Below are 11,435 nucleotides of genomic sequence, written 5' to 3'. Positions count from 1 at the left end.
ATAGGCCTACTGACAGTTCACCTGCAATCAGAGCCACAGAAAGCTTTGACCAGGCCCAGGACAAAATCATCTGACAATGCCCACCTCTCTCAATACATATAATGTAATGGGGACTGAAATCTGGGCCCCCACTCCCCCTGGGCCTGAGACAGCTGACCCCTTTGTCCCGAACCCTCCACCTCAGCAGGCTTGCTGGCAACGATGCCTGATGTTGTCATAAGAGGTAATATTGGCATGAACCTGATGTGTGACACATGCTTGTTTCTCACTGCTGGATTAATCAAACCTTGAGTGTGTCCTTAAATGACAGCGTGACAAGTGTTATCAGTAATGCCAATATAAAACAACGAGCACTCCAAGTTGCCCAGTTTTCGCATTTTTGTGTGTATTATTAGGCATTTAAATATACTGTAGCCTATATGATGTACTTGATATATGGAGAGGACAGCACAACCAATTCAACCAAACAGGCAGTAAATAGGGTCAAATTTTGAGTGACTCACAGTGGGTAATACTGTAGGTGCATTTGCTGGGGTTTGTTAGAGGTGCAGTCAGTGTGTAGGGAGGTGGACAGATTAGGTGTTGCAACTATGCTGCAACTGTGCTACTGTACCTATTGCCAAATTTGATCTTTTCATATTTACTAGTATGACCAAAGTACAGTAAGTTTTGCAGCTACAAATGCATATTACTAGAAATTAGGACCCACCTTTTCATGTGCAAAAAGAGTAATTGTGGTGGTAAGTATTTGTGAAAAAGGTAACATTTGTGATGAGCAGCATGAATTCTGGAAATAAAATACTAAAACATTACATACCGCACCTTTAAATATACCATTGAAGCATGTGTGTGCTGTGTGTCTGTGTATGTGAGTAACTGTGGTTGCCTAACTGTTAAGTAGCTGAAAGTTGAAGGAAGCAAAAAAGAGGTTCTAATGGGATGGTTGGTGGTGTATGGTGGGGTAGCAGTACTTGAATCGAGGGCCATTGGACAAATGTTTGGCCATTCAAATATTCATACAGTATTTTCAACTCCCATATTTGATGTTCACATGTTATCTAATATGATATTCCCTGCATGGTGCTGGTGTGTGATCTCTAATATAAGTAGTTTGAATATTGGTGTACAAATCTACACAAAAAAAACATAAATTAACATTATTATTTGACAGTTTGTGGGATTTTATACTTCTCTCTAACATAGTCATTATGCAGGAAATAAGTGCACACTCACACAGAGATTCTTTTCATAAACTTTTAATAGCTGGCAATGGCTGCAGTTTGAAGCATGCCCAGCGTCTCCTGTTCAGGCAGAAATGGAAATGTGATCTTGTTAGTGCTAAAATCATAATTAATATGTTATCAGCTGCTTCCATGCTTTCACACATGCACACTCGTGGACATGCATTTTCACACACACACACACACACACACACACACACACACACACACACACACACACACACACACACACACACACACACACACACACACACACACACACACACACACACACACACACACACACACACACACACACACACAAATTAGCTTTCCTTTCAATTACTTGAGTGACCCAAAATACAGTTTACAGTACTGTATAGTCAAAGATTCTAAGAGTGGTATATCTTATCCAGTTTCTCTGGTATAGTACTTACTCTGGCATTAACACTTGTAGAGCCTGTTGACTCTAAGAATGTCATTCTCGCTCATCTCCGTGGCTGTTCCGAAAGGCACGTTAGGGTCGGGGTAAGGCTCCATGGTGGGCTCACCATTCTTGGAGAAAGCGTACCTGAAATCCACAAACAGTTTTCAATGGTTCCAATGCACAATAGAAACGAGAGAGCAAATAGAACAAAAAATTAAATATTTCAAAATGTATTATTAAAATGAATATTTGTGTTGACAAGGACATTTGTGTTTTATAAAAATACTCCAGTAGCAGCCTTGAGGAATGATTGAGAGCTGTCGACACCCGTTGACAGCCTTACAGAAAAGCCCGTCTTGAAATGGAATGTTACACATGGCTGTTGGTGCCGAAAGGGCTTGATTTGAGTAGGCCTATTTCAGAAAATACTGATCTGCTGGGATATTCACACACAACCAAAGCTAGAGTTTACAAAGAATGGTCTGAAAAAGAAAAAATACAATGAGCGGCAGTTCTGTGGGCAAAAATGCCTTGTTGATGGCTGAGGTCAGAGGAGAATGGCCAGACTACTTGTAGTTTGAACTGATAAAAAGGCAACATTAAGTCAAATAACTCATTACAACTGTGGTATGCATAAGAGAATCTCTGATTACACAGCACATCAAATCTTGAGGCAAATGAGCTACACCAGCAGAAAACTACATTTGGTGCCACTCCTGTCATCCTGTCAACTAAGACCAGGAAAATGAGACACTAGAAGATCAGAAAAATGTTGCCTGGTCTGATGAGTCTTGATCTACTGCAACACTCAGGTGGAATGGTCGGAATTTGGCGTCAACAACATGAAAACATGGATCGACCCAGCCTTAGGCCTACATCAACGTTTCAGGCTGGACATATTTAAGGATATTTCCTTAGCACAATTTGGGCCAATTCGTACCAATTTATCTTTGTTGGAATGCAACCGAGTATTGTTGCAGGCAGTTAAGGCAGTTCCGAAGACAAAAGGGGGTCCATCCCAGCGCTAGAGAGGTGTTCCTAATAAAATGGCCGGTGAGTGTATATATCCTATGGGAATGGGGTGAAGTGAGTGTTGCAATCACCAGGCACTTTTTAGAGGATGAAACTGAAACTGATAAGGAAGAAAATCTGGACTTACTTGTGGTACTGCATGACAGAGTTGTAGTCATAAGGAGTGCCCTGGTTCAGAGTGGCGATCTTGTCGAAAGCGTACTCCAGTCCTATTTCAAATGAGAAAATTAATTGTATCAGCACCATTGTGAAACACTGTCAAAGTGTGAGCTCTGCTTTTAAATATTATATGTCTGTGTAAAAATTAGGCAATCTAATTTTATATCATTTCAAATGAACTTACTGTACACTTGATTGTTGACATTACCAAAACAGATTCATTTAAACAAGTTGTGTTATGTCATGTCATATGTCCTCGTAATTTTTATTGCAGAGTGAATGAAAGTGTAAAAGGAGGACCAGAGAGATTGTGGTGTAGGCAAAGCCCCTTTGTACAGTACTACCGGACCCAAAGCCCCTATCCTACCGGGCCCAAAGCCCCTATAGCACCCGGGTCCAAAGCCCCTTTCCTTTACCAGATTGCACGTTCTGCAAGAGGACTCGGATGTGCTGGTCGCGGTCACTACGACACTGCTCATGCTTGAAGCCCAGGGCGTGAAGCAACTCGTGCTGAACAATGTCGTGGTAGAGGCAGCCCAGGCGTTTCAGAGAGAGGGTTTGGCCATTGTCGAGGCGGCCCACATAGGAGTAGCACCTGAAGAAGATGAGGAGGAACGAGATAACCATTTGTACTTGTTTTGAATATGGGAGACCGTGGCCTAGTGGTTAAGGAGATAGGCTTTTGATCAGAAGATTGCAGGTTTGAATCACACCCTTCCACTTCCTTCCTCTCTTCATGGTTGAAGTGCCCTTGAGCAAGGAACCTAACCCCACATTGCTCCAGGGACAGTAACCAATAGCCAGGCTGTGCCCTCCTAGTGACACAACAGCTTCAGCGTTGCTACCAGTCAGGTCAAGAGTCAATGCAAAAAGGCTACTTTCTTAGTTCCCGCAAATACGGGAACTCCTCTCACTTTGTTGGGAAACAAACAATCATTAGCAAACCAAGGGAGGCCATTTGGGAAATGCTGTTTTGGAAATGTTAATTGTTATGCTCTTGGTCAGACCAAGTCTCGAAGAGATTTGAAAGTCGATGATAATCAATTAGTTTTCTCAGCAGAGCCAAGAATATAACAACAGGAAATACTGAAACACACTGATGAAGGTCCCTTAGAAAGACAAAGCGTTTTGAAGACTTAGTAGAGTAGAGTAGATCAGTGTTTAACGCTCAACGAGTGAGCTCCAGTCTTTCCTCGTTGGTGTCATGTCATTGTGTGACTTTACACTTTGGGTGGTTGTGGTGATTATAATGATCTTGATATTTTGCAAGTGTGAAATCTGTATGATTTGAAGACATTGATAAAGGTGGAAAGAGTACTGAAAAGTTGTAATAAAGTAAAAGTATCTTTACCTGGCTTAAATCTTACTCAAGTATAATCTAATCAAGTAAAAGAAAAATATATACACTGTAATTTAAAATGACTGTAATAGTTAAAGTTACTTAGTTACTTAAAATTATGTTTTCTCTGAATAAATCAACTTTTCTTCTTGAATATTGCTCTCTTGACCACTGTCCATCTTGGTACAAGCCGGTGCCATAAAAGGGGGATGCAGTGGTGCATTGGAATCCCCTCTTTTGGGCTCACTAAATGAGGTTTTCTAAAACTTTTACTGCAGACAAATGAGTAGAGTGCAGAAGCAGAAACATTGATTCAAGAAAAAAGAATGCACCACCACTTCACAACTCGGTCTGGCGCCCTTGGTACAAGTAGTCATCCATTTGCCTGGTTATCATAACAATAAGCATTGGTCTGGCAACTGGCAAACGTATTTTCAGAGGGCCTTAACCTATGTCTATACATTGCCTCTATAGGGTGGTTGAAGCATAAATAAGTCCACTCTTTCTTCTGACGTATAGGTTTCCAGTAGGAAAATGCTCAACTTTAATTCGCTCCAAAAAAGTAGGTCGATTTGAATTTCAAATAGCCAACTTCAATAGATTGACTCTGTTATGGAATTTTGTTTAGAATCACAGACAGGATGGGTGAACTCAGGTCCATCACATTCCAACACCATCCAACACATTGATCTAAGACAGATCATTGGTTGAAATGGTCAGAATGGTTTAATGGCTAAAATGAGTAAGTTTCCTTAATTTCTGACACTCTTTTCACACATTTCTTTTTTCTTTGATTTTGGTCAGTATTCAGGGCAGACTCAAATGTGGTTAAAGGAACAGTCCACCATTTTTTGAAATTTCACATATTTGCAGTATTTCAAAGCATTATTCATGAATGTGCATATCATTTTTTACCTCCGCCAAGGAGGTAATGCTTTCGTTGGTTTGTCTGTCTGTCTGTCTGTTTGTTTGTTTGTCAGCAGGATAACTCAAAAACTAATCAACGAATTTGGCCGAAACTTTGTGGAGTTGTTGGTAATGACCAAAGGAACAAGTGATTCAATTCTGGTGGTGATTCGGATCACGATTGAACCAGGACCTTTTTAAAGATTCTTCACCATTGCTGGCCTATAAATCTAGATGCCCCTAGTGTCCGCATATTGAATTGCAGTTTCTAACTCCACAAAAGAAGGCAGAAAGAGAGGGTGTAACGTAGACAAATGTTCTATATGCATGAACGCCGTAACGTTTTCCATGTGTGTTATGCCCTTTTGAGAGGAAAACAGCCAATGCAAGTCAGTTGGTGGTGTTGGGGAAATAATAAACGAAAGACAAGGACCTGTAGATTAGCGTTGTTCACGCGCAACATGCCGAAAATGTGTTGTGTTGCCGGCTGTTCAAATAATATAGCCAGCCAGCCGTGGCTGAAGCATGGACTGTGTTCATTTAGGCTAGCCGATGTAGCATATATACGTTAATGAGACATTCGGTTTGCTTTCCCCCACATTTATGAGCACATTTGTGAGCAAAGTACCCGGATGGCCGTTCATGCATATTAAGCAGCTTCCTTGGCGGAGGTCTGCGCTCTCTGAGTGCTTCTAGTTGTCTATGTGTTTGCATTGATTAGTTTAACAGTATAGCCCAATTAAGCGTAGCAATGCAAGTTAAACAGTCTCAAATGTACTTATAAACTACTTTAAAATTAATGTAAAATTCACCAAAGTGCAACACTGCTGTTTAATCCCGTCCTGTGATCACTTGTGGCTTGATGCTAATGTTCCCATTTACTTCCAATGATTATGTTAAGCTAAGCTAATAATTCTGATCCGATAAATCTAAGTACTGAAAATACTGAGAAGAAAACGATAAGCACATTCATGAATAATACTTGGAAATACTGCGAATATCAAAAATGGGTGGACTGTTCCTACTTCCTTTAAGAAAAAATGTACTTAAATAAAAGTGTACTTAAGTGAAAGTAAAAGTACCCATTTCAAAAACATTGCTATGAACAAAGAAAATGGAATCTTGTACAAGAACCACAACTAGCTGGTGTGGCCAGGAGTGGCACTGCAGCTATGTTATCACAGCCAAGTAAATAATGAATGGGTGCCAATGGGGCTGTACCCTTCTCATAGAACTATCTGCCCGTGTGATTTTTTCCCTGGAAACAATGGAGTCGCGTTCGATAGATATGAGTAAGTGAAAGCATTTGCCGACACGTTTGCATCTTGTCAAGTGTTACATTCGTGAAAATGACCCTTATTTCAACTATAGCAATGACATAACACGTGACAATCGACTTTACGGCACTACGCCATTTGTTTTGTAGTTTTAAGTCTGACTTCAGATGTCGATGTGTTTAAAGTTATGTTAGGATTGTTGCGGACACCTGTTATTTATTGCATTTAAGGTGGTGGAAAAGCGGCATGTGTACATGGGGTAAAGGAAATGACTGCGCTCATCCTTAAGAATTTGGGCACCTTCAATTAACATGTTGGACGGCGGTGGGGGGTTTTGAGGTGTGTGACCGTAGATGTCTCTGCTAGGATCAGTCAGAGTACGTCTCTCGTCAGCTCTGGTCGTGAATAGTCGCAAAGATTCCTCAGCCAGCAGGTATTAGCCGAATGCTAGCGTGTTGCAGGACAAAACTAACACGTCTTTGGGAGAACAAAGCCATGTCAGGAACCTTTAACTTCACTTCTAATACAACGTTCATGATAAGGTACAGAATGTGCACACATCTTTACAAACCAGAGAACAGAACCGTCACAAATCCCTGCTGAGCCATTTAGCCCAATAGGCTCCCATTCATCTTTTACTTGGCTGCGTTCGCCAACGGGGCTATAATGGGAGCCAATGAGAGACGCCTATCTCATAGCTTAGACAATTTCTGCTATGAATAAGTGAAGACAGTAATGGTGACTCCTACCCGGTGTCAGACTTGATGTAGATGTAATCCTTATGGCTGGAGTTCCAGGGTATAAAGCGGATACAAGTGGAGCTGGAGAAGGACTGAAGACCACGCTCGATGACAGCCCGCTCACGGTCAGCTAAACTCACACACATACACACATGCATGCACACGCACGCACGCATGCACACACACTCATTATTCATCACTCCTACATTGACAAAGGCTTCCAAAAATGTATTCTTTATTCTATTTCAAGTAACACACATAAAAGGAGAATGCCAATGACACAGCCAGACCTATTTTGAATTCACTATCTGTTTGCTTATGGTATACTTGCATACACCCAGCGCTTCAAGTGGGTGGGTAGTAGCCTATACTCACTGCTACAGAGTACAGGCAATTCTCAATTTTGGTGTCTGTGGTACCAGGACCTGTATACAGTACTTATTTCTAACAGTACCTTTTTTAAGGGAGTAGGCCTACCAGCACTTATTTTTTGCCATTGCAAACACCTCTTGTAAAAACAGGTGTTTAATACTCACAGTACTCATTGGTGATGAAGTAGGGCACATAGACCAGACCGTCTGAGGACTTGGGCCACATGCAATCTCTGGAGGTGCAGGGGTCAGCGTTCCTGTCGGCCTCAGAGTCGTAGGCAATGTCATCCACCACATAAGGCTCATCAGGCCTACGCACTAAAGACAGAAAGGCAGCGCACATTTATTCACACAGGCAAACACACTCAGTGTTAACATCCGGGTCCCCACGCTTTGTAAATTGCTTGAGCTCTTGTCATTTTGGATAAAAACATCTGCTAAATAGACTGTATAATATAATGTTAATATAATATATATAAAGTTAACACACAAGTGCAGTGGGATTTCACATCTAAGTTTCTGGCCTTTAGTAGCAGAGAAAAAAATATTTATTTAACCCAAAGGAAATTAAGATTTCAAGGTAGGATTGAATTTCTTTTTTCTTTCTTTCTTTCTCACAATCTGTCTTTCTCACTATCTTCCACATCTTTGAGCTCGGTGCTGCCTTTGACAAAGTAAAGGCAGTCATGGGTAAGCGGTTAGAGTGTCAGACTTGTAGCCCAAAGGTTGCCGGTTTGGCTAACGATTCGCCAGTGTGGTGGGGGGAGTAATTAACTAGTGCCCTCTTCCATGACTAGGTACCCTTAGCATGGTACCGTCTCGCTGCACTGCTCCCGTGGGGGCTGCCCCCTTGCACGGGTGAGGCATAAATGCAATTTTGTTGTGTGCAGTGTGCACTTGTGTGCTGTGGAGTGCTGTGTCACAATGACAATGGGAGTTTCCCAGGTGTGATTTTAAATCACTCCACCCTTCTCAACCTCTGGAATCCATTGGCATCACCAACACCATCCTCTGCTGGTTTAACTTTGAACTGTCTGAAAGATTCCACTACGTATATATCACCATCCATCAACACAAATCCCACACCACCCCTGTCGTACACGGAGTACCTCAAGGTTCAGTCCTGGTGTGATGGAGTGACCATCACTAGGGTTGTGGGTGTGTTCTGACTGTCATGACAACGAGCCTGGCTCTTTGGTGTAGCGGTCAGAGCCCCAGTTTACTACTCCAGAAAGTCTGGGTTTGAGTCCCAGCTGGGCAACTCTACTCCCTTTCGCTACAAATGGTGTCAGAAGTGGGATGGTACCGTGAGGCCATCAGAAGCATACCCATTGTGTGTGAGCTGTAATTCCATGTGAGGGACCACAGTGATGGGTGAGGCATTGATGATGGGGCACACTGGATGGGCGAAGCATGATGGGCAGTTGTGTGAGGGACACCATGAGTGTGTGAAGCGCACGGGTGGACTTCCCGAAGGGGAAGGCAGTGTGATGGAGTGACCATCACTAGGGTTGTGGGTGTGTTCTGACTAACATGCCAACGAGCCTGGCTCTTTGGTGTAGCAGTCAGAGCCCCGGTTTACTACCCCAGAAGGTCTGGATTCGAGTCCCAGCTGGGCAACTCTACTCCCCTTCGCTACAAATGGTGTCAGAAGTGGGACGGTACCATGAGGCCATCAGAAGCGTTCCCATTGTATGTGAGCTGTAATTCCATGTGAGGGACCCCCAGGATTGGTGACCCCGGTGTGAGGGACCACAGTGATGGGTGAAGTATTGATGATGAGGCACACTGGATGGGAGAAGCATGATGGGCAGTTGTGTGAGGGACACCATGAGTGTGTGAAGCGCACAGGTGCACTTCCCAAAGGGGAAGGCAGTGTGATGGAGTGACCATCACTAGGGTTGTGGGTGTGTTCTGACTAACATGCCGACAAGCCTGGCTCTTTGGTGTAGCAGTCAGAGCCCCGGTTTACTACCCCAGAAGGTCTGGGTTCAAGTCCCAGCAGGGCAACTCTACTCCCCTTCGCTACAAATGGTGTCAGAAGTGGGATGGCTACCGTGAGGCCATCGGCAGCGTACCCATTGTGTGTGAGCCATAATACTATGTGAGGGACCCCCAGGATTGGTGACCCCAGTGATAGGTGAAGCATTGAGGATGGGTGAAGCATTGATGATGGGGCACACTGGATGGGAGAAGCATGATGAGCAGTTGCGTGAGGGACACCATGAGTGTGTGAAGCGCACGGATGTGCTTCACGAAGGGGAAGGAAGTGTCATGGAGTGACCATTACTAAGGTTGTGGGTGTGTTCTGACTGTCACACCAACGAGCCTGGCTCTTTGATGTAGCGGTCAGAGCCCCAGCTTACTACTCCAGAAGGTCTGAGTTCGAGTCCCAGCTGGGCAACTCTACTCCCCTTTGCTACACCTGGGCCCCATTCTCTTCATTTTATACATGCTTCAACTTGGACATGTCATCCGCTGTCATGAACTCCAATTCCACTGTTATGCCGATGATACCCAGCTTTACATCACCACCAAAACCATCTACCCTGCCATCCTCTCCACCCTCACTTGCGGCCTTACCAACATTAAAATCTGGATGAACCACAACTTTCCCAGACTTAACAGTAATAAAAATGATTTCATCAGCTTTGCCCCAAACTCCATGCACCCCAGCTGTCAAAACTTAAGAAATCTCTTACCTACATCCTTGTTTGCTCTATAAAGTCTTCCAGACACAGAGGTGTCCTCAACCCCAACCTCCTCTAGAAGAAAATCATTAACAAAGATGTCAATACACTTAAATTACTCACAAACTCATATTATAAGATGATACATCATATATGATGAGTACTATTTACAGTAGGAATGAAAATGACAAGAAACACTCACACATATTCGGGTCAGAATAGGTGTATGAATATGAGAAAAGACAAATACATGATATGTTAATTAAGCATTCACATGTAGAATGCACGCGCATGCACACACAAATACACACACACACACATTCATTCATTCATTAATTCGTGTGTCAAGCCATTCAGTGTCCTTATTAATAAATATTTATGTCCGAACAGAACCATCTCCTTCTAACATTGGTTGGAGAATAAGCGGGAAAAAGTAATTCTTCACACACACATACAAACCTCAGCCCAGGCGGAAGAGAGGACAAAAACCCCAAGAATGATTTGAACAAACATCTCCAACATCTACAGGAGAAGACACATGAAAATATGTAGAATGAAAACATCTCATCCCATATGACAGCATGGAGAAAACACAATACAATTATCTACATGAATATATGATCTCACTGTGATTATAAGCAACTTGATGCACAACAAAATGATGCAGTAAAAAAAGTATGCTATTGTCAGCCAGGCTTATCACACACAATAACGCTGCACTGATAATCTGTCAATGATGAAGCCCATACAACATTGCTGAAAAAGATGCATATAGTGCCATTATCATTAACCAAGATCCACTGCAGATTCATGCGAAGACTGTAATGAAACTCACCTGCTACTTGTCTAGCAGTCAAACGTCCACCAGCTCTGCCAGTCTGTCTTATATACTGAAGTTCACCTGCAATCAGAGCCACAGAAAGCTTTGACCAGGCCCAGGACAAAATCATCCGACAATGCCCACCTCTCTCAATACATATAATGTAATGGGGACTGAAATCTGGCCCCCACTCTCCCTGGGCCTGAGACAGCTGACCCCTTTGTCCCGAACCCTCCAGCTCAGCAGGCTTGCAGGCAATGATGCCTGATGTTGTCATAAGAGGTGATATTGGCATGAAACTGATGTGTGACACATGCTTGCTTCTCACTGCTGGATAAATCGAACCTTGAATGTGTCCTTAAATGACAGTGTGACAAGTGTTATCAATGCAGCCAATATAAAACAATGAGCAATCCAAGTTGCCTATTTTTGTACATTTTTTGTTGGTCATTTA

General features: G+C 42.9%; 1 protein-coding gene across 1 annotated transcript; it reads right to left on the bottom strand.

The window, feature by feature from the left end:
- Positions 1 to 1,229: 1,229 nt before the first annotated feature.
- Positions 1,230 to 11,258, bottom strand: LOC134447087 (hatching enzyme 1.2-like). Its single transcript, XM_063196372.1, has 8 exons — positions 11,198 to 11,258; positions 10,174 to 10,236; positions 7,637 to 7,789; positions 7,110 to 7,230; positions 3,255 to 3,433; positions 2,807 to 2,888; positions 1,658 to 1,791; positions 1,230 to 1,301 (listed from the first exon to the last, which is right to left on the bottom strand). Exons 1-7 carry the CDS (start codon positions 11,256 to 11,258, stop codon positions 1,665 to 1,667), a joined length of 786 nt encoding a protein of 261 aa, XP_063052442.1. The 3' UTR covers positions 1,230 to 1,301; positions 1,658 to 1,664.
- Positions 11,259 to 11,435: the final 177 nt, after the last annotated feature.

Source organism: Engraulis encrasicolus, chromosome 4, assembly GCF_034702125.1.
Source record: "Engraulis encrasicolus isolate BLACKSEA-1 chromosome 4, IST_EnEncr_1.0, whole genome shotgun sequence".
In the NCBI taxonomy this organism is placed as follows: Eukaryota; Metazoa; Chordata; class Actinopteri; order Clupeiformes; family Engraulidae; genus Engraulis; species Engraulis encrasicolus.
This window is presented reverse-complemented; position numbering and strand designations above follow the sequence as displayed.

What these genes read in the sequence shown, in the direction of transcription:
- LOC134447087 (XM_063196372.1), bottom strand. Translation starts at nt 11,258, where the DNA reads ATGACAACATCAGGCATCATTGCCTGCAAGCCTGCTGAGCTGGAGGGT. An exon ending in TACATCAAGTCTGACACCGG is followed by an intron (nt 3,434 to 7,109) that starts GTAGGAGTCACC and finishes CATCTTCTTCAG; the next exon opens with GTGCTACTCCTATGTGGGCC. An exon ending in CTTGCAGAACGTGCAATCTG is followed by an intron (nt 2,889 to 3,254) that starts GTAAAGGAAAGG and finishes CATTTGAAATAG; the next exon opens with GACTGGAGTACGCTTTCGAC.